A 21,890-nucleotide genomic window follows, 5' to 3' on the forward strand; every position below is an offset into this window, starting at 1 on the left:
CGCCGCCCGCGGGCACGGAGCGCGGCGGCGGCGGGCGGAGCGGGGCGCGCCCGCCCCATGCACCGGAGCCATGGGGGCGGGCAGCCCCGGGGCCCTGGCCGCCGCGCCCCGGCCGGCGCCCAGGCGGGCAAGGTGAGCGCTGCCGCCGCTGCCGTCGGGGCCGGGAGCGGGGCTGGAGCGGGGCCGGGCTCCCCGCGGCGGCCGGTACCGGGGCTGGGGCCGGGCCGGGGCCGGGGCCGCTCGCTGCCTCCCGCGCCAGAGGGGTGGATTTTTCCATCCCGGCGTTTTCTGGGGCGTTTTGTGCTCGGCGGAGGGAGAGGGGGAAGAATTTCGATTTTTAATTACTACCATTAAAAAAATCAAATTTGCAATTCTTTGGGTGGCCTGATGGATTCCCTGATTGACAGCCGGAATTGACACTCTGGTACCTCTTATCTCGGGCATTTACGGCAATTTCTAATTGCAGGTAGTTTGGGGGGTTTTTCAGCGCCTTGGCTCGCATGGGAACCGAGCGATTACTTCAAGAGGCCCGGGTTAAGTGCAGGCAGGGGGAGAATTCAATCCACATTCAAATTGCTTCATTAAAGAGACGCAGCTTTTGTTGCAAAGGATTTAAATGGCCACTAGAAAGTTCTTATTTATTGTTTTGAGGCGGTTTATATAGGGTGCCCCGCGCTCGCCCGGCGCATGGAGCCGCAGCCTTCCTCTCCCGCTCTCTCCATCAAGGTGATGCCGCCGGAGCCGCTGCCCAAGGGGAGCTCCCGCTGTCTCGACCCGCACTCCCGAGCCATGGTAAGCGGGGCCGGGGGTTGCGGGTTCCAGCCGGGACCCGCCGGGCCGGGAATGCGGGGCCGCACTGGGCCGGGGGTGCCGGGAGCTGTGGGGACCCACCGGGATCCGCTGGGCCGGGGGCTGTGGGGACGCGTCGGACCGGGGATTACGGGGTCCCGCTGGGGATGTCGGGGGTTTGTGCGTGCTCGCCGGGCCCGGGATGCCGAGGACCGCGGGGACCCGGCGGGACGCTGCGCTTCGGTGCTGCGGGGAACGGCGGGGCCCCGGCTGACGGCCCCGCGGCGGCTCTGCCCGCAGTCGCAGCCCGACGGGGAGCCTCTGCCTGGAGCCCTGGAGAAGGAGGACGCCCGCTCAGCGCCCAGCACCCCTTCCACGCCGTCCGTCTGCTCCCCGCCATCCTCCTCCTCCTCCACGCCGTCGGCCGGCAAAAACGTCTGCTCCAGCTGCGGGCTGGAGATCCTCGACCGGTACCTGCTGAAGGTGAGCGGGGCGGAGGGCGGCGGGGGCGGCGGGGGGCGGCGGGTGGCCCCGGGTCTCAGCCCCTTCTCTGCCGCAGGTGAACAACCTCATCTGGCACGTCCGGTGCCTGGAGTGCTCCGTGTGCCGCACCTCGCTGCGCCAGCAGCACAGCTGCTACATCAAGAACAAGGAGATCTTCTGCAAGATGGACTACTTCAGGTAGGGACCGGGCCGAGGCCGTTCCGAGGGGCTCAGCCCTCGCCGGCCGCCGCGGGGTCGGGGCCGCTCCGGCGCTGCAGTGGGGAAGGTTTGGAAAACTCGCCGGGCTCCCTGGAGCAGCCGGGTGGGAGACGACCCTCAGGAAACGGGGAGTAAGGAAAGAAGGGAATTTGGGCTGCAGCTGCACAACCGCCCAGAGGGATTGCTGCCCTCTGGCCGGGCTGTGCGGGCCGTCCCGAGCTCCTGCTCCTCCCGGCTCGGCGGCGACAGCGCCCGGCTCCGGGGGTGCGGCGTGGCGGGGATGGTCCCGCGGGGGGAAACGGGGCTCAAACTGCCTCGTCCCGGCTCCTGCCGAAGGGTAAAGAGGTGCTGGCAGCCTGCGGTGCCCAGCGGCTTTCGGGGAACCCCTGTCAGCCCTGTGGGCCCGCGATGACCGGAGCGTCCGCGGCGGGAGCGCGTTACGGAACGGAAACGAACGACGGGCAGCGGCTGCGGCCCCGGGGCTCGGTCCGGACCCGGGGCTCGGTCCGCACCCGCACACCCGGGGCAGCCTGTCCCGCGGGAAGGATGCTCTGGCTTCGACAGTCTTTCTGTTCTAAACCTTGAACCACGAATTTTCCCCCAATTTGACTCTCCCGAGGGGACTGAGTATTTTGAGCTTCTTGCCGGGCTTTAACTAAACATTGGAAGCCCCGCTCTGACTTTCTCCATCCTACCAGGATGAGGGAATGCTGTTTGACCCGGGAGGAAAGGGAATGGCGGGCAGGAAATGGGAATGACCCTGGCGAGGCGCGGGGGGCTCGGAGCATCCTCCGGCCGCGGCAGAGCTCGGGGCTGCCCCGACGACAGCGGGCAGGGGAGCTCGGGGGGAACCAAGGAGATTCCTCCGGTGTTTTTTATTAACGGGTTTGCGATTACCCGATTTTCCGCAGCTCAGCCCCTGCCCCCGCCGGGCTCGGTGCGGTGCCGCCGGGAGTGCGGGGCTCACGGAGGCGGGTGCGGGGCTCGGAGAACCGGGGCAGTCCCGAGGCTGCGGTGCTCTGCGTCCTGCCCCGTGGTGGTTTTTGTTGTTGTTATTACTATTATTATTGTTGTTATTATTGTTATTATTGTTATTATTTTCAAACCGCAATTTTCGGTGATTTCAGCGAAATTTTCCCCACTCAACACAGAACGGCACAAGGGGGTCCCGGGGCCGCGGTGCTATTTTGGGGCGATTTTAGCGTTTTCATTCAATTATCACCGTTCTGGTGCCGTTGATCTTTGGTTTATTTTTGGTTTGTTTTTAAGAGCGGATCTTTCCAAAGGCGATTTTAAAGTAGCGCCGGGATCTCGAAATGACCTTCGAGCAAATATAGCAAATAACAATGTTTAAAAAATCTGTTTCGCGACTCCCCGTCCGAGAAGCCCGGATCCCATTGGGAGCAGCCGGGCTCTGCCCGCCGGTACCGGCGGGGCCAAGGGAAATAAAACGAAAATCGCGGAAGCCGCCGCAGGACGCTCCCGGTTCCTGTGGCACCCGTTCGGGGACAGCGGGGCCTCCCAGCCCGCGCTCCTCACTTGTCTTTTGCAAAGAAAGGTGGGGAGAGATTTTTGGAGAGATTTTTTAAATTTGATTTTGGTGAATCTCCGAGCGGCGGCAGCGGCGGCGCTCGGAGCCCGGCGGGTGCGGAGCTGCCTCGCTGCCCCCGGCCCCGCGGGGATCGCCGCGGTCCCCGGCCGAAGCCCGGGCCGGCCCCGGTGCGCTGCTCGGGGGGACGGGCGGGGGTCGTTCCCGTCGCCTCCCGCGGCAGAACCCGCCGGGCTGAGCCACCGCCGTCGGTGCCGGTGTGCGGCGGGAACCTCTCAGCAGGGCTGGGATCCCTCCCGCTGCTCCTGGCGAACTCCCCTCGTCGTTCGCTCTCTCGGCCCCCTCCTGCACCCACCCAGCCCTGGGATCATCCTGGCTGGCATCTTGTTGACTCCAGCCAGCGGAACCCGGTGCGTGGCACGGGGTAAACCTGATCCTTGGGATGGATTTGGGAAATTTTATTTATTATTTGAGGCAGATTAAATGTGTGGGTTTTTTTTTAAAGAAAAGCAGAAACCTCATCCTAGCGCGTGTGGTCCTTGGAGCCAAGGCAGATGGAAGGGGCAGTGAGATGCTCTGCATGGGTCACACGGATGCTCTGTTGCTGCAGCGCTGATTCCCCTCACACTGGGGCTGTTGGGTGATGCTGAGGATGAAGGGGTTGTCAGGCACGGGGCTGTCATGTCACAGCCCCACTGCCCACAGGGACTGTGGACAGGCCTGCTCTGTCCAGGTGTCCCTTCTCTGTCCCCATGAGGGGCTGCGTAGGTGCTGGCTCTGCCGTGACTCCATGGCCTTGTGCGCATTTTTAAGCAAATGCTGCTGTTTCCTGTGTCTTGTCAAATAATTACATTTGGCATCTAAGGCTGCAGCGCTTCAAGGAGAACCAAATTAAAATTGGAGCTCATTGAGCAGAACACTGTGTTCCTGGGCCATGCAAGGGCTGCTCACAGCCAAGCTCCCACGGCTCTGGCCGCCCGGAGGCCCAGCATGATCCCAGTGTGATTCCTGCTGTGCCCTCGGTGGGCAGTCTGCAGGCAGGTGACCCTGGGCTCACTGGCCTGGCTGTGGCTCAGGTGGCCTTCGCCCCTCGCCGTTATGTCCCTCAGGGATGATGCTCCTGCTCGGGCACAGTGCAGAGTGAAGGTCCTCGCTGAGGCACCGCTGCTGCTCTGCGGCGAGGCTCGGGAGATGTGAGCTGCAGCTGACTCTGAGGGCTGTGTTAGAGGTTCCTACAGGACCCAGGAGGGGACAGGAATGTTTGGAGCTGTGTGTGGCCCTGAGGCTGGGTGCCCCTTGTGCTGTCCCCACAGGCAGGGATGGACAGGAGGGCTGAGGGAGCTGCGGCACCCGGGTACAAGCGGCGTGGGAGAGACAGGATGCACCAGGGCATCCTCCCACCTCTGCTCTTCCCGCACCCCAGATGATGCGGCCGCCCCTGGGGGAGGTGGGATGAGTCTTCCTGGGCTGAGTCTCCCTGGGATGAGTCTCTATGAGATGAGTCTTTGCTGGTAACATTATTGTCAGTTTCCATCTCCCAGAGTTAGGCTTTGGGGAGAGCATCTGCTCATCTGACCACAAACCATGTATGCAGGGCAGGAGCCCACGGCTCTGGTAGCGTTTGGTGATGCTGCTCCAGCTGGTGCCACAGTTCTGGGCTTGGACAAATCCTCTGTCTCTGTGTCTCTTGCTGCAGTGTGGCCCTGTCCCTATTCCCATCCCTGTCCCTATTCCCATCCCTGTCCCTGCCAGGCAGGTGACAGCCCCTCTGTGGAGCCCCTCTCCTGGTGCTCTATGCCCCAAGCAGACGGGGCTCTTTGGGCTCTCCCTGCCCTGTGAGCCCAGTGAGCACAAACTCCCGTGTTGTGTTTGAGCTGTGATGGGTCGGGGCAGATTTCTTGCAGGCATTTCTCTCCCCGTTCCTGTGTCCCTGACAGTGGTGGTGCCACGGTGGCTGTCCCTGCAGTGAGTCTCTGCTGGGTGACAGCGGGTGCTGGTGCCTGGCCCTGGCTCTGGCTCTGATCGCTGCAGTGGTGCCGCAGACGGGAGTTGGCCGAGAGCCGCAGGCGCAGCGTCAGTGGCTGCTGGTGCCGCAGGCTGTGCAGCCGTGTGCCTGCATTGCTGCCTCAGCCTCTGTCCGGGTTCTGCTCATGCCATGGCTCTGCAGGGACAGCAGCAGCAGCCTCTGCCTGTGCTGCTGCCACGGCCTCACGAGCCCCCGCGCCTTTCAGCAAACCCTGTCTGGCTCCCTGGGCACTGCTGCCAACCTGGGGGTCCCGCCTGGTCCTCAGGAGATAGCTGGGTGCCTCTCCCACATCCCAGCTGATGTGTGATGGGGATGTGTGGCCTTTTCTTTGTGGTGCTTGTGCCTCAGTTTCCCCATGCCCGTGCTGTGCTCCCCCTGCCTGGGCTGGGACTCGAGCTGGGAGCGGCGATCACCACGTGCCATTAGCTCCGTACGCCTGCCCCTCGCTTGATACTGCTCAGCAAGTACGACTGTTTACATAGCACATTGTTCAAAGTAATTCAATTTACAGGAATGATCTTTATTTCTAAATAAAAAATTAATACAGTTCTTTTGTTTGTGCGTTTATATAAACGAGCTGGCACAAAGTCAGTTTACAATGTTCCCATCTGAAGTAAATTAGTGAAGTCTCTTAGCTAAGTCTCTGTATAATTTCAGCACAGAAATGTCCTCTTTTTTTTCTGCTTTTTTGGTCAGCAATGGTCAGGCTGAGAAATTTAGACCCTTCTTTTCCTCCCAAATAGTTTTGCTATTAGTAATCCCAGCACAGGACAGTATTTCCACATCTTGCTGGGCCCACGGTGGGCAGCAGCTCCTCGGTGTGGGGTTGGGCACGGGCAGCACAGTGGCCCTGGTGGCCTGGCCTGGGCTCTGTCTCTGCCTGTCCACAGAACCCAGGGCAGCTCAAACCGAAGGGTCTGTGGTGCGGGGTCTCTCCTGTCGCTTGCTGTGGCTGTTTCTTGTCGCTGTTTTGTGCCCGCTCTGAGAGATGCTGGAGCTGCTCGGGCAGTGCTGCCAGTGGCTCCATTTCCCACTGTGGTGAGGGGCTGGCAGGAGCCCTCAGGAGCTTGAGGTGACAGTGGCAGTGCTGGGGCTGTGTGGGGAAGTGCAGTGATTGTGTTGGAGCCAGTACCACCTCTGGTGTGGCAGAGGAGATGCTCCCTTCTCTCCTGATGCTCTTGCTGCTGCTCATTGCGTTTGTTATTTTAAGCAGCAGTAATGCTGAAATGCAGGCACCAAACCAAGGCTGGCACCTCATGTCAGACACTGACCTGGGTGTTCAGCGGGCCACACCTGCTGCTCCCTTGTGAATCATCTGCCCTTGACCATCAGCATCCTGACAGGAATGGAGGTTTTCACACAAACACCTGGGGAGGGGATCCCGGCTGTCTTGTTGCCTCTTCACTGTGCTGAGCTACCTTCCAGCACAGCTCACTCCAGCACAGTCATCATCCTCTCACAGTGAGGAGACCTCCTCCACGGGGGAAAAAGCAGATGTGTGTGCCTGTACGTGTGAGGAGAGCACACATGGTTTGATTTATGGCAGCGGGAGAGAACCAGCTCTGACACAGTTTCCATCCGAGTGTCACACTGGCTGTTATCAAAATAAAAAACCCACGGGCTCGGAAGCTGATTCACGGCGCTGCGTCACCTCAGCCCCTCGGCCGTGTCTGGCTCTGCAGGGCTGCCGTGAGTTACACCCCACTGCTGCCCACGCTGCTGCCACTGCCGCGGCAAAGGCGCCGCTGCGCCGGCTCCATCGCATCTCTCCATGCATGGTTCTGTGGGAGCTGGGGTGCTCGGGGTGAGCCACGGGGTCGGCAGCAGCGCCTGCACCCTGGCATCGTGCTGCCTTTCCCCTGCCTGCCCTCACCTTTCCTGCCCTCACCCTTCCCTGCCTGCCCTCACCTTCCTCTTCTCCTCCGCAGCCGGTTCGGTACGAAGTGTGCCCGCTGTGGCAGGCAGATCTACGCCAGCGACTGGGTGCGGCGGGCGCGGGGCAACGCCTACCACCTCGCCTGCTTCGCCTGCTTCTCCTGCAAGCGGCAGCTCTCCACCGGCGAGGAGTTCGGGCTGGTGGAGGAGAAGGTGCTGTGCCGGATCCACTACGACACCATGATAGAGAACCTCAAGCGAGCGGCAGAGAACGGTACGGAGCGCCAGCGGTCACGGCCTCGCCCCGTGAGGGTGTCACTGTCCCCTGTGCTGAGCCTTAGCACAGGGTGTTGGGGTCAGTTATATCGTTGCCAAAAAGGGGTGATGGGTGGCCCTGGGGGGGCTTGAGCACAAGGCCCTGGGCTGGCAGGGTGCTCGTGGGGTGGCCGATGTGCTGGCAGCACCTGTGGCTTGTGGCAGGCCTGTGTGCCTGGTCCTGCACAGCCTGGAGTGTGGAGCGTGAGGAAACCACTGGGATCTTGAGGCTGTGAGTCATAAATGTAGAAGGTGGGACTGGCGATTGGACAAAACCTTGCCATCATTTTCCAGCCGCCCTGCCCATCTGGGGTCGTGCCGCTCCCAGCTGGACAGCGCCATGGCCAGCCAGCCTCCGCTGTGACAGCGAGGTCACACAGCCCTGAGGCTCCTGTCCCTTCCCTTCCCTTCCCTTCCCATCCTCCTGCGTGGCAGTGCCCAGAGAGATGCTCAGGGGAAAAATTAGTGGGGTTAGTCCAGAGTGGTGTGCAGGGAGGCCGGGCAGTGCCAGGGCCTGTCCTGTGGTGGAAAGTACTTCAGCACATGGTGGGCACAGGGAGTGACACGCCATGTCCCGACCCATGCAGCATGTGGAAACCATTAACAACCTGACAGGAAAATAATGTGTTTCTGTTTACTGTGTTTGAGTAAGAGGACGAAGCAGAGTGCCCAGTTGGGCGGGAGGGTCCCGTCTCGGGACGTGGCTCGCGGCGTGTTGGTCCATATGGTCAGCTGCTGTGGGGGCCTGAGGGAGGTGATGGGGAGCAAGGATGGAGGGGGAGAAGCCACGTGTCCTGGGGGAGCAGAAGGGTGTGAGGACAGCAGGGTCTGGCAGCGGGGAGTCCTGCAGAGCTGTCACCCCAGCTGTGGGCTGGGATGGGGAGTTTGCTGCTGCTGCTCAGAACAACCTGCTGGTGTGGGCTGAGCACCAGTGTTGGACACTGCTGGGGCACCTGGTGAGTGTCAGGTGACACTACCTGTGTCCAAGGGGTTTTGAGAACGGGGTGGGATCACTTTGGAGAGCTGTAGTTGCTGTGGAGTTGGAGGGCCATGCTCCCCCCTCCAGTAATTACCCAGCAATTTCTTCTGCACATGAGGTTTTACATACAAGAAAAATAAACAGATGTTGCTGAAGTCAGAGTCCCATTCATCATCCGAAAAGAACAAGTCAAACTATATGAGAAAGTCCTTCAACTCAAGCCAAGACAATCACAGCCTGGTCCAGCTTGTGGAGCGATGGCCGGGCCGTGCAGGCGCATCCTGGGAGCGAGGCGAGCGCCAGCCCTGCTCAGCTGCCCTCCCTCAGCCATCCCTCAGCAGTGCCAGGAGCAGCCAGGCGTGCCACGGGCTGCAGCAGGGCCCTGGGGAGGACAGAGGCTCTGGCCTCCCCCTCTCTGGAGGCTGCACAGCAGCGTGAGCACGGCTGAGCTCGCCCCAACTGCGCTGGGCAAGGGGGAGGTCGGTGCCCCCCTGGAGTGCCCCCCTTAGCGTGGCTGCTGCTCAGAGCATCGCCACCCCAAGGCCATGGGCACGGTGCTGCTGCTGCTGCTGCTGCTCTGGGATGCAGGAGGAAGAGCTGGGTCAGGGTGCTGGGACAATTCGGAGTGGGGGACAGGAGCAAAGAGCCCACTGAAATGCTCTGAGCAAATGAAAGGACTGATGAAGGCAGCATCCACGGGGTCACAGGGAGCAGCAAGGGACAGGAGTGATGGATGTTGGTGAGCCTGGCAGAGACAGGGTCCTTTCCAAGCCTCTCCCTGGAGAATGTGGCCAAGTGGTGACCATGAGTCAGGCCCAGAGGAGCATCAGTGCTTGCCCTCACACAGCACCTTGACCCTCCTCCTGCTGCTGTCTCACCTTGTTCCCTGTGGCATCCACCACTTGCTGCATTTTTCTTAATTCCACAGTAAACTCTTGGGGAATGGTTGTTTCTCCTTCCCTGTGTGTGGAAGGGCCCAGGGAAGCTCCTGAGTGGCAGTGCTGGCTCCACTCTTTCTGCTCCCACAGCAGCAGGGGATGCTCTGGGTGTCTGTGCTGCTTTTGCAATAACTGCATTATTGCAGGCTGTGATGCCAGGGCTGTTGTCTCTTGGCTGAGGGCATGCTCTGGCTGTCCCACGCTGTGATGCCACCAGGTGTGTGTCCCCCAGCTGCTGCAGGAGCTGGGGCAGGCGGCTGTCACAGGGTTTGTGTCCTGCAGGCAATGGGATCACGCTGGAGGGGGCTGTGCCCTCGGAGCAGGACAGCCAGCCGAAGCCAGCCAAGAGAGCCCGCACCTCCTTCACCGCCGAGCAGCTGCAGGTAGGGCAGGAGGGCCAGGGGGGCTGGAGGGGCCGTGACTCCCCAGGCTGGTGCCAAGCCCCTCTCTCCTCTCCTCTGTGCACAGGTCATGCAGGCACAGTTTGCTCAGGACAACAACCCCGACGCACAAACGCTCCAGAAGCTGGCAGACATGACGGGGCTGAGCCGGAGAGTCATTCAGGTGAGGGCAGGGACGGGCAGGGGTGGCCACCATGGGCCGAGCAGCCCCAAGCAGGGCAGGGAGGGGGCAGCTGGAGGCTGGCACCAGACAGGGCTCACAGCCCGTGGCTCCTCAGCCCCAGACTTGCAGCATCAGCAGCTTGGTGCTGCCTCCCCTGCGCCTCGGCTCCTCTGCTCCCGCAGTGATGCCAGCACCGTTCTTTCTCTGTCTCGCTCGTGGGTTTTCTATTTGTTTTTCCCTCTTATGATGCAATGAATCAAAACCCCAACAGCCCCAGCCATTCGCAATAAATCACTGGGTGGGAAAGCTGCCGCTAGCACGAGGTCCTGGAGCGCTGTGCTCGGTCCCAGCCGCGGACAGGGAGTGTGGGAGCTGCCCCGGCAGCCGGCCCTGCCACGAGCAGGAAAAGTTCACCAGCGGCAGGGAGCATTGGGATGGAGAAGTCTAAAGAAAAAGGGGTTTTGCAGCCCCAGGGGACACAGGGGCAGGGAAGTCCCCATGCCTGATCTGGGACGGGAATGCGAGTGCTGCCGTAGGGACAGAGAAATGTCCCTTCTGCAACTCCCAGCTCACAGACAGCCCAGCTTTGGCTCGTAGTGACATTTACAGTCATCACTTTAACGTTCTGCTCACATACTTTCTGCATACAATAAAAACACGAGTGATTAAAATAAATCTGGAGCTTTCATCCAAGATTGTTTTGCCAATGACATTTAAATTTTGTGTGTGAAAATCTGGCTCGAGCCTCTGTTACTGAGATTCTTCATTTAGCAAAAGATCAAGCAGGCTGCACACCAGGTGATTTTTTATTTGGATATTTTTTAAAGGCGCTTTGAACAGGAAACAATTTGTCAAATGCTTATGATGGTTTCCTTCTCTGTGGTCCAGTGTGCTCTGCCTTGGTGAGCTGATCTTCACTCAGTCTTGGAGAAGATTTTTGCTCCCAGCTATCTTTCAAAAAGTAAAGCTTAAGAAACAGATCACCTCTTTAGCATAAAACCCCCCTTCCATACTCGTTTTAACCCTAGGATGTAATTCCCTAACTACCCCTCTAATTAGCAGCAGTGAGATATGATCAGAGATCTCATACCTGCTGCTCACACAGACTGTGGTTGTTTCCCACCACAATACCCTCCTTTCTCAGCTTTAATGTTCTGCTGATGGGGTTCTTGAATATGATAAACCACAAGTGATCAAAACAATATTGTTTTCATCATTCTTGAAGTCACAATTTACCCTAGTTTAAGCTTCTACTCGTTTTTGTCTCCTCTTGCTTCTCTCTTTGCCAGTGCTTGTGTCCCAACTGATCTCAGCTATACTTTTAGTCTGGGTGAGCTGGGACCGCAGATTAACAATTAAATAAGACCTTGAAGGGAGCTCCCATCATTTGCAGGGAAGCTCTGCAGGGACAAAGCTTTGCAGCTTCACTCTTGCTCTGCTGAGTGTAAAACAAACCCGTGGAAACTGGTGAGGTGCAAATTTCTCTATTTCATTCCTTTTATTGCAACCACTTGGAAGAAACACCCATCCAAGGACCCTGATGGAGGACCCCACTTTAACCCATTGTGTCTCAGCAGTCACGGCGTTCGCTGCTTTGTTTCAGGTTTGGTTTCAAAACTGCAGAGCCCGCCATAAAAAACACACCCCGCAGCACACGGTGCCGCCGTCGGGAGCGCCCCCGTCCCGCATCCCCTCCTCGCTGTCCGATGACATCCACTACTCGCCCTTCAGCAGCCCGGAGCGGGCCCGCATGGTGACGCTGCACGGATACATCGAAAGTAAGAGGCTGCGAGGCTCGGGCAGGGCTGGGGCAGCTCCCGGAGAGGCGATGGCAAAACCCTCCTGGTGCTGCGGCTGCGGGGATGGTGCCCGTGCTGCTGCTGCTGCTGCTCCTCGTGTTTGATTAATTTTGCCCTTGGGATTAAGTCGTCCCCAGGAAAGTCAGTGCCTGGGTTTTACCTGCCTGTAGCGCTCTCTGTGTCATGGGAAAGAGGCGTGAGTGTGTCCTGTGGGGTCTGTGGTGTCCTTCCTGCTCTGGACAGCAGAGCTGCTTTCTCTGACAGAACGATTTGGGAGGGATGGGCGGCTTTGGTCGTGCCTGCTCAGAGGTTTTGGCTCTGTGGCTCTTGTGAGGCTTCTCCCCTCCCTGAGCCCATGGGGGCTCTGGGCACCTCCTGCTCCCCGCGTGTCCCTGTGGAAAGCATCCATGCCGAAAGGAGGGCGGGTGTTGTTTGCAGTAACAGAGGCTGAAGCCTCTTCTCATCCACAGGTCAGGTACAGTGTGGACAAGTGCACTGTAGACTTCCCTACACTGCTCCACCAGTGCACCTCAAAGCAGACATGGAAGGACCACTATCTAATAGGGGTGAGAAGGTAAATGTAGTCCCTGTTCCAGGCTCTGGGGCCAACCCTACTCTGTAGCCAAGATTTGTGTGTAACATCACTGCCACCGCCATCTCTTGTCAGCATCACTGCCTCTCCACGACCTCGGGCAGCTGCCACCCTCCCATGTGTCTTCCCTTAGTTTTGGGTTGATGTACCTACTGTTGTCAAAATGGCATCACTGTGTTTTCCACTGGACACCCCTCGCTGTTGTGACGTGCTGGGACTCTGTGCCTGCATCCCCTGAAGGCTCTCACATCCTCCTGCCTGAATCCTCCCTGGTTTCCCCTTCCCGAGTGCCCTGAGCTCTGCCCTGCTCCATTCCTCTGGCACCTGCCCGTGTGGTCAGTGTGAACAGAAACTGGCTGGTAATAATGGAGCAGGAGGGACCTCCAGCATGTGCTAACTTCCCAGTTTTCCACGAGTTAACAAAAAGGACTCATTTCTTGTGGATTGCAGTGTTGCTTAAAAATAATAACTGGCTGTTACAATATCTGAAGTAGGAATGTTATTTCACAATGTCTGGCAATATTGCATGTTGATATTTTTCTGTTCAGCTCTTACAGTATCTGTTCTAACACACAGCTTATTGGGGGCAAGACTTCTCAAACATGCCTAGGTTTGGAGGATTTTATTTAGGACCCTAATTTCAGTGACTTCCTTTTGAGGGAACACTGAGCCTTTGGCAACTCCAAGTGGTTTTAGCTTTTCTCTTTACTGTTAGAAGTTCTCAGCTCCTCTCTTTTCAGATCTCTCTCTTCCCAGTGCAGCAGCTTATTGAGCTCTCTTTCAATGGGCAGAAGCAGGGGCACAGCCAAGATACTTTTTCAGTATAAATTCTACCATTTTGTCATATCTGTCCAGCAAGCTGCAGAGTTTTTCTGAAAATATTTCACAGTCCTGGTGCTGTAGTTAGAGAGGCTTCACTGCAGCAAGCAGCTCCTGATTTAAATGCAATTACTGGCTTGCAGCTGTTGCAGAACAGGGTTCTCAGGACACAGAGCTGCCCCCCAACCAGCTCCTTTTCTAAACAACCACTTGCGTGTTGAATTCCTGAAAACTGAAGCTTTTTTTTTTCCACACATCCAAAAAAATTTAAAAGCAGAGGTAGTTGAGATCCTGGCAGAACACAATTAAACGCTGAGTGGGTGTTTCCCTCTGCCTGTGGGGCACCCCCCACCCTCCTCTCGGGGTGCCCAGTGCAGCAGCTGGTGAGAACTGAGCTGTGACCACCTCAGCAGCTGCTTGTCCTGCCCGAAGGCAGGGGAGGGGCTGGACCCTCAGAGCAGGAGGTGCAGTGTTTGAGGGGAGCCTGTTCTGATCAGTGAGTGAGGGGCTGGACCCTCAGAGCAGGAGGTGCAGTGCTTGAGGGGAGCCTGTTCTGATCAGTGAGTGAGGGGCTGGACCCTCAGAGCAGGAGGTGCAGTGTTTGAGGGGAGCCTGTGCTCATCAGTGAGTGAGGGGCTGGACCCTCAGAGCAGGAGGTGCAGTGTTTGAGGGGAGCCTGTGCTCATCAGTGAGTGAGGAGCACAGTCAGGTTTGTCGGGTCATGGTCTTTGTCTTTCTTGGTAGCTGCTGTATCACGGCACAGGTGGGTGAACTGCTGCCTTTGGGGTGCTGCCCAGTTTTGTTTGGTGCACCTCTGCCACGGACCTGTCCCACTTGGGCTCCTCAGTGGCAGCTCCTTCCCTGGTCAGGGCTGGCGGCTCCTGGGCAGAGAATGTTTCCAGAGAGGGTTTTCCTGCGAGGAAGCGGCTGCCACAGCAGAGCCTGTGCGTGTGCTCCGCTGCTCCCTGCAAGCACATCGCCGTGGCACAGAGGCCTCTGTCTCTGGAAGGCGCTGACGCTCCCGTTTTTCCCCCAGGTCATCCTCTTTCAGTACTGACTGCGCGGACTCTTCCTCACCTGCCCGTGGCCCTACCAGCAGCGCTGCCCCTCAGCCGCTGACACAGCGCCCAGCCCTCGGCAGCTGCCACCGGTCCCGCGGGAGAAGCTCAGACCCAGCACTCTCAGTTCTTTCCATTGACCAGCACCTCACGTCCGCTCTGATTTCTCCAGCGACACTCTGTGTATGTGTGTGTTGAGTGCAGAGTTACATTTTACACTTGTTTCTTGTGGACTTTGTAGAATGACCGTGAGTCTCTCCAAGGCAGTGCCAGCCACAGTCAAAACTGGTGACTCTACTGTGCTTGCAAGTCTTGCTCCCAACCCATGGGAATATGAACAACCCAGAACACGCTGAGTCTCAGGGGGGTCGGTGATCACCTCTGAACACAAAGGAAGGAGGAATTTACGTGGTTTGGCCTGATTCTCTTTTTGCACCAGTGAAGCAGTTCCTGGACATCCCTCCTTCTTTCCACTCGCATGTGCGAAATCTGAAATTGGCTTTTTGGCTCAGCAACTCAATATATAGACAGACCTTCCCGAGCCAAACTCGCAGGTAGCTGAGACTCCACTGAGTGGAAAACATGATGCCAGCTGGAAATAGGCAGTTTTTCTTCCTCCTCAAAGTGCTTTAGAATCACATGTCCTTTGATCACTCAAAGGTAAGTAAATCTTAGTGTTTTTTCCCCCCGTTTTATAGGAGGGGAAGCAGAGATGTCCTAAACTGAGAGGAACCATGAGGGTTGGTGGCAGAGCCAGGTTTAGCACCCTGAAGTTTTTGATTGCTGACTTGTTCTTAGAACACTGAATATCTCTCTCCTCTCACAGCCATCTGCCAAATCTTTTTTTTTTTTTTTTTAAGTTTTTTACTCTCATTCTTTATTAACAAGCTACTTTATTTCCTTGGAGTCATATTGGATCACAAATGGGTGATTTCAGAATGTACCTACAGAAAACTCTCAGACAATCCATGCTCTGGGACTGGGAAACACTCAATAGAAGGTGGCCATAAAGGTGTAGAAATGCTCTGCTCTGCTGTGGACTCAAGCTCAGTCAGTGGAAAGAGTTGGGTAGAAACTGGAGACCAGTTAAAGAGGTGAAGGCCACGGTAAGGCCAGCAGGAACCGTGGCTAGCCGAGCGGACAGCAAGGGGATGGTGTCTTCCTTTGCCTGGCAGCATCGCTCTGATCCCCTCTGCCCTCCTGTTCTCCCTTGCTGGGTACGGCTGCCGGTCCTGCCAGGCCCTGGGATGAGGGTGCATCCCGGGAGAACGGCTGGGCTCACGGCAACGGCAAAGGAAGTGCTCAGCAGCCTGGCCCCAAGTCAGGAAAAGGACTCCAAAATGATCCTTCATTGATGGTAATAACGAAAAGTAAACAAGTGACCTCTGCCAGCCCTTCTCAGTTTGCACCGAGCCAAGAGCAGGTCTGTAACAAAACCTTTCTCCACGCAAGCACATGGGTCTGTCCTGCTGTGAAGTGTCTGTGAGGCTGCTCTTCCAAGAATGTGAAAGCCTACCCTGAGCCACAGCTAGTGAGGGATATGACTGAACCGTGCCCGAGGAGCAGGAGATGGGAATCCATCCGTTACATAACTTGTTTTGAACTGGAACTGTAGATACGCGTGTTTTCCTCTCTGGGAGGTCCTGGATCAATCCGTGGCATGGGCCGGGTGGGCAACATCCCCCTGCTCTGGCCAGCCCACACCGCACACGTGGGGAGCCTCCTCCCGCCCGTGCCCCTGAACTCCGTGTGACACCAGCAGCCAGCCACGTGGCTCCAGCTAAACGGCGAGGAACGCTCCGGGAGTGGCGTGGGGAGATGGGAGATGGGGATGTCTGCTGAGGTGGCCACCGAGATCTCTTGGTTTGAGGAGTAACTGAGCACAAGCACACGTTGATATTGGTTGGAACAAACCCGCGCACACGCGCTCCTCTGCGTGCGTGCATTATCAGAGTGATGGTACTACCTCGGACAGCTGGGCCAGTATCTGTCAGAGTGCAGCCAGCAGCTCCATTCCCAATTCAAAATAACATTTGAAAGGAGAGAGGGGAATTAAGTCCACAAAATATTATTGTCACCTCCTGATGTGTGACCGTTTCCAGAGTGTGACCAGTGACAAGGCGCTCCCGCACGCCTGACCCGACCGGAACCACCACTGCAGAGGCGTCCCCTGGGCGAGGGGACAGTCACCAGCTGCACCAGTGCAGTCCTTTTAGTCCTTGTTGGTAGCAATGAGGGAAGGATGAGTGTTCCCTTGGCTGGCTGCTGGTGAGTGTTTGTCATCACAGGTTGAGGCGGCTGCTGTGTCCTCGTGCCAGCCTTGAGATGCTCGTAGGGGCTGGAGGGTCACCAGGGCCTGACTTTGTTCTCCATTTGTGCTTGCACATCCTAATGACCATTTAGTGGTGGAATTAGTGCCATAAAGGAATGGGTGACTCCATTTGACACTGCAGGAGAGACTTCAGGCTGTAACTTGCCCTGACATCCCACAGTCTCTGAGATTGCCACAACTCTTCTGTTGAGGGAGAAAAGGGTTTGATGTGCTTCTCCCTTCTGTCTTGGCAATGCAATGAAAGGGAAACCATGAAATACGTTATCTGCTAAATACCAGCTTGATCAGAAAAACCCCACTTGTGAAATGTGCTGGATATCCAAGGGTTTGTAAGCGATACACGGCAGGGCCGGAGCGCGAGGCAGGGGCCGAGGGAATGTAGGTGTTCCTCTCCAGGGACCTGGGCTCACCACAGACTGTGCTCGGGGCACTTCCCCCCATAAGTAGCCAGGAGCAGCTTTGCTAATTCAGAAATCAGGCTCTGTTTATATTAAGCCCAAATTGTTTGCAAAAACTGGAAGCAATTCAGCTTGTGCAGTTTTAGAGCTAATTATGTGTATGGAAAATACTCAACTGTACCAAGAATGTAAGAAATCTTCTAATTTATTCAATACATTGTTTCACAACATATTTCACACTGACTGTTGCCACTGAACCAAACCTTATCTCAGGTCATTTGCATTCATCTCCTGTATGTGGATTAAAAAAAAAAAATAAAATTAAAGTCATTCTCATTTTCTTAGTTTATTCAGTAATTGCCAGATGGGTTCTGGTGCAGCAATGCAGACTCCACGCACTAAACTTTTCCAGTTGCTATTTACAAACCCTTTTGCAGACAGAATCCACTGAAGACAGCCAGTGAAAGGCTCTTCACTCCAGTTTAATAAGGTGATTAACAGAGCTCGGCTCTGGAAGTGGGATGGTTTCAGGTTTTATCACCAGTGATTTTTTTCTGGCTCATGCTGGTTAACCCAATGCCCGAGCTAAAGGTGCTTACAGAACTCACTCGATGGGACAGGGAGTGGGAACCAATCCTGCACTACTATCAGTGATTTATCTGCAGGATGCCAACTAAACACCAGTTTTATTTCATCTGCCAATCATTTTGTTGTAGCATGTTGCAATTCTGCATGTCTTGGCTACAATGGTTAAAAAAATTTTTCTCTGAATGAGTGGACAGTCAAGACTAATATTTATTTTAAAAAAGTAAAACAAAATTGTAAGCACTTTTTGTAAAACCAATGTCTGTTTTGTTACATACTTTTAATGTTGTGCTTTGTAAATGTCTTATTTGTGTAATAAATAAAGTTAATGCAAGTAGAAGTGCTGGCACTTACATCCAGAAAATGATGTAATTCCATTTTATTTTATTTTTAAATACTTTCTGGCTTACTAATCAAGCAGCAACCCACCCAGTTTTCCTCTTTTATTATTTTGTTAAACTCTGGCTTCAGGAGAGTTCAACAAACGTTCGTAGTAAATGGATATAATTTCCTAGTTAGCAAACCAGTCATTAAAGAATACCTCTGGTGTACATTATTACAATGATCAATCAATATCAAAGTACTGAGCAAAAAGAGAGGAAAGGAATTCACCAGGACAGCTAACTAAAATCTGGGAAAATAATGTTGATTAAGATGGATTTGAATGACTTCAACACCAAATCTGAGGCACTCTTTTTAACAAATTGTTTTCAGGCTTAATAATGTTTATACATACTACACTGCACACCTCTCAGGAATATTATTGTGAGTACAGTCGGCTTTTTTGCCGTGGCTTTTGCTCAGCATGACTGATTAAATGATTATTTCCATTTTTCTTTGAGCTGACAAAGATGACAGAAAGATTATATTCCTGTCGAGGGAAAGGGTGAGACAAATCCACGAGGACAAATTGCATTTATTGTGAATCAGATTACCTGCTTTGCTGGAATATTGTCTAGGAAAAACTGTTTGATGGTTTGGGTTCGTCCTCAGTTGTTATATCCCAGGCTTTCCGGCAGGTCCGAAGGATCCATTCATGCTCATCATTGTCTGAAAGGGAGAGAAAGAGAACATTAAATATCCCTGTGCCAGATCTGCTCTTTGCATCCCTGGGGTCCAGCTCAAACAAACCATTTTTCCTTTGAAAAATAAATCCATTTTTTAGCTATTTGCATCTCTTAGAACACTTTGTTTGTTTGTTTGTTTGTTTTTGTGCTGTTGTGTGGGAATTTGTCAAGGCAGGAGGAACTGGGTCTGTAGCAAGGACTGATTGTTCATCTGTTTGATAAGCTTAGCTTGGCTGAACCACGAGATTTACATGTATAGATTTGAATTTTTGCCTTTTTGGGCAAAATGTGCAGGAGAAATATTGAAACTATCAGAAATTAAGCTAGGCATTTTTTGAACACTCTGGCTGGGTTGCTTGTCGGTTTATAAAAAGTGAAGGTAAAGAAAAATTTACAGTAAAATCCCAGGTTCTTGTCTTGCAGCTTTTCTTTCCATGCTGTTTTTGAGATGTATGTTGTAGCAGGTATTGATAAGCTGATGCAGTGGCTGAGAGATATTTTAGACCAACTCCTGTGTCCCTTGTTAGTATTCATGTCTGTCGTATTTATTCTGAGAGCATAATGACAGTGTGGAAAGAAAATAAAAGCAAAGACAATGTAGGAAAAAAACAACTGACCAGCAAAGTTTGAATAGTAATTTTCTGCATGATTTACAAAAAAATAGCTTGGTGAATGTTAAGTTGTGGCTTTTTAATTTCAGGGATTTAAATTGTCTTGTCTCCAGGAATTGTTCTGCAGCCTTTTCCTTTGTGTTTGTGTAGGAGAAAAGAGATCTGTGTAGTAAACCAGGAAAAACAAACTTCAAAAAGCCTTGGAGAAAAAAAAAATCAAAATATTACTTCAACAATACCTGTATTTATTTTTATATAAATGAAATATATTCGAGCTGCTTCTTGTGTTTACCACTGTCTTAACAAATTCATATTAGCTCCTTGTGATGTGTGTAAAAACCTAAATTTTGAGGGTTTGTGGCAGCCCTTGTTAGGTACAAATCCAGATGATTGGGAGGAGGATGAAGCAGAGGGGGTGCAACCCCAGTGCTGTGACCATCATTTATTCACCCTGCTGAGCACTCTGCTTAGGCAGGTCCAAAAAAATGGAGAAAGAAGAATGTTGCTTCTTTAGGAGTCAAATTTTCATGGAGATCTTTTGATTATGGAGTTGTACCTTTATGTTAAAGTGACAGAGGAGCATTAAAAGACAGGAAAGTCCTGGGAGTGACGTGTTAAGCTGAGAAGTTCCCAGAGGGGTACGTGACAAATTCTGATGCACAAGTCGTCAAGCCTGGGGATTAATCCTACTGATTGTGGTCCCTTGTGAACCAAGCTTTGCCTTTGCTTTTTTCTACCCTTTTTTTGTTTTTCGTGCTGCCCTCCCTTTCTGTCATTGCTGGCCGAGCCAGTCCTGCTGCTCACACCCTGCTCCATCCTGGTGGAGGGAGGAAAGGTGCCAAGGTGCTTGTTTTAATCACTGCAAAAGAGTCATAATTTGGATAAAATAGCTAAGTTCAGCTCTTTCTGTGTTTTGCTGATCTCCTTTTTATTCCTTAGAGATCCACAGATCCATAACAAAATACCCTGTTAATGGCACATTTCTAATTCGGGTGTAAAGTAGGAGAAAATAGATGCTGAAAAAAATATGCTAAAAGGGAAATTAAAAACATGAGCACAGAATCTTGCTTAAAGACCATGCAATCCTCATAGGCAGATTCCACCGAGGGCTGTAACAGGAATGCAAATGTGGTCCTTAAGCTTTCTTAAAAACAACATCCAAACCATAATCAATGTGCTGGCTTTTGTTCTAGGCACTAGGTGTTGCAGATGTGATCACCCAGCCTCGCCTGTGACACATACTGACCAGTCTGTGTGGCCCTGTGGTTTTAGCTGGAATTGTCTTAACTAAAAAAAAAAAAATAGTTTATCTGAGCTTGTAATAATTGCATGAAAAGGAAACTTTTGTCTGTTTCTGTCATGGTGAAGGAATAAGAAAACTTAGAGATGCTGTGCATCATCGTGTCTGGCTGGTAGCTGGGCCCACCTGGCTCACCTGAGTGCTAGAAATAACCAGCCTGAGTCTGTCTGAGCCTTTGGCAGCGCTCACTCAGCTGAGCATCAAGGGTAGAAGCACAAAGAAAGGCAGATGTTAACTTGGCTTCACAGGTTTCCAACATACCCTTGGTTTGTCAGGTTGTCTCCTGCTCTCTGGGATTTCCTGGTCTCCTAGGAAAGCACCCAGGAGAAATCACTCCAAGGATCTTAGCCCTGCCAGACTGATTCCAAAATGTCTTGGTTTGTGCAGAGATCTGAGCCCTTGCAAATTAAATATGTGCTCATAAGCCCTGCTTAACCTGCAAGTAGTTTAACCAGATGTAAAAACTGAACAAGTGATGCAAATTTCAACTTTGTGTATGAAAAGGAAAAATAGATGTAATGACTCAACATGAAGTAAATCCCTAGGACTGCCTTCCAGCCCAGTGTGATGTACAGCTGGTCCTTGCCTAGGTAAGGGGAAATGAAAGAATTGATCCAGGATAGGAAGAAGAACCACAGCCCAGGGATGAGAATGGCTCCAGGACTGGCTATGGGAGAAGAGGCAGGGAAATATTAGAATGTAAAGAGTTAAGCTATGGTAAAACATACTTTTGCTACACTAAAGAAGACTGGTTGATAATTACTGTAGTTTTAGGGCTATTTGAATCAGTGCAGCTGCAACCTCTTCAGTAGTAACCCCTGAAACAAGACAAACTGGGTTTATTGTACTGAACAAGTCTTAAAGCTCCTCCCTGATTGTTAGTAATTGGCAGCAATGGACTTAACAGCCTCTTGACTACCCTTTTTACACTCTACCTGACTGTGCAGCTAACAATTTAAATCACAGATGCCGATCCTTCTTTGTGGCAGCTGCTTGTTAACTACACGTTCCTCTTTTTCTGCCACTGGCTGCCTCCATAACCCTGCAACACCAGGGTTAGATTGGAGAATCACATTTCATCAATATTTAAAATGGAATTAAACCTTGAGGTTTGATTAATGCTACCAGATAGTGAGTTGTAATTACTATTTTGCAAATTGCAATTGTTTGAATATGTTAATATGATTGTCTAAGCACATCTTCACCTTCAGAAGTAATTTTCCTTTTAAAAAAGATTTGAAAAAAATACAAACTCTTTAATCAGTGCTAAATTATCACCCTGTGCACAATTAGGTAGAATGTGGTTCTTCGTGTGGTGTGCTGAATTTTGCGTCAGCATATTTATCTTTAAAAGTTTATCCATTTTTTTAAATTTTCCTCAGTAGAATAAACAGTTACAGAACAGACTTTGCTGAAAGAGGACTAACCATGCTGGTGCTTGAAGGTAAAGGAAAAAAAGCTTTGTCTGAGCATTTCACTGCAATCTGGTGTATCCCTGTGCAGTTAGTAAAATGTTACCCAGTTATTTCTTCCAAAGTCAGTGAAATATTATCATTGTTATCGTGACATATTATTGGAACCTTGAAACTAAA

At 53.2% G+C, this 21,890-nt stretch overlaps 2 protein-coding genes across 10 annotated transcripts in view; one reads left to right on the plus strand and one right to left on the minus strand.

Moving 5' to 3' along the window:
• On the plus strand, positions 1-17,660 carry LHX6 (LIM homeobox 6). 9 transcript variants are annotated; one of them, XM_058853635.1, is made up of 10 exons: positions 1-132; positions 652-792; positions 1,090-1,272; positions 1,349-1,470; positions 6,995-7,215; positions 9,456-9,556; positions 9,642-9,737; positions 11,341-11,515; positions 12,007-12,110; positions 13,984-17,660. In XM_058853635.1, exons 1-10 carry the CDS (start codon positions 58-60, stop codon positions 14,002-14,004), a joined length of 1,239 nt encoding a protein of 412 aa, XP_058709618.1. In that variant the 5' UTR covers positions 1-57; the 3' UTR covers positions 14,005-17,660. The 9 variants fall into 9 exon arrangements, with proteins under 9 accessions (XP_058709618.1, XP_058709619.1, XP_058709624.1 ...); XM_058853641.1 differs by having other exon boundaries at positions 40-132; positions 665-792; XM_058853637.1 differs by having other exon boundaries at positions 40-132; positions 727-792.
• Positions 16,923-21,890, minus strand: part of MORN5 (MORN repeat containing 5) — a 14,590-nt gene continuing 9,622 nt past the window's right edge. The window contains exons 5-6 of the mRNA XM_058853644.1: positions 18,256-18,370; positions 16,923-17,026 (exon numbers count right to left, since the gene is read on the minus strand). Of these exons, the coding sequence (XP_058709627.1) occupies positions 18,276-18,370 (95 nt within the window). The 3' untranslated portion in view covers positions 16,923-17,026; positions 18,256-18,275. The remainder of the gene's footprint in view (positions 17,027-18,255; positions 18,371-21,890) is intronic.

The sequence above is a fragment of the Poecile atricapillus genome, chromosome 20 (assembly GCF_030490865.1).
Source record: "Poecile atricapillus isolate bPoeAtr1 chromosome 20, bPoeAtr1.hap1, whole genome shotgun sequence".
In the NCBI taxonomy this organism is placed as follows: domain Eukaryota; kingdom Metazoa; phylum Chordata; class Aves; order Passeriformes; family Paridae; genus Poecile; species Poecile atricapillus.

Bases quoted from the DNA above. Each gene is read 5' to 3' on its own strand.
- LHX6 (XM_058853635.1), top strand. From the start codon at position 58: ATGCACCGGAGCCATGGGGGCGGGCAGCCCCGGGGCCCTGGCCGCCGC. The intron at 7,216-9,455 runs GTACGGAGCGCC...TGTGTCCTGCAG, and splicing joins CAAGCGAGCGGCAGAGAACG to GCAATGGGATCACGCTGGAG. The intron at 9,557-9,641 runs GTAGGGCAGGAG...CTCTGTGCACAG, and splicing joins TCACCGCCGAGCAGCTGCAG to GTCATGCAGGCACAGTTTGC.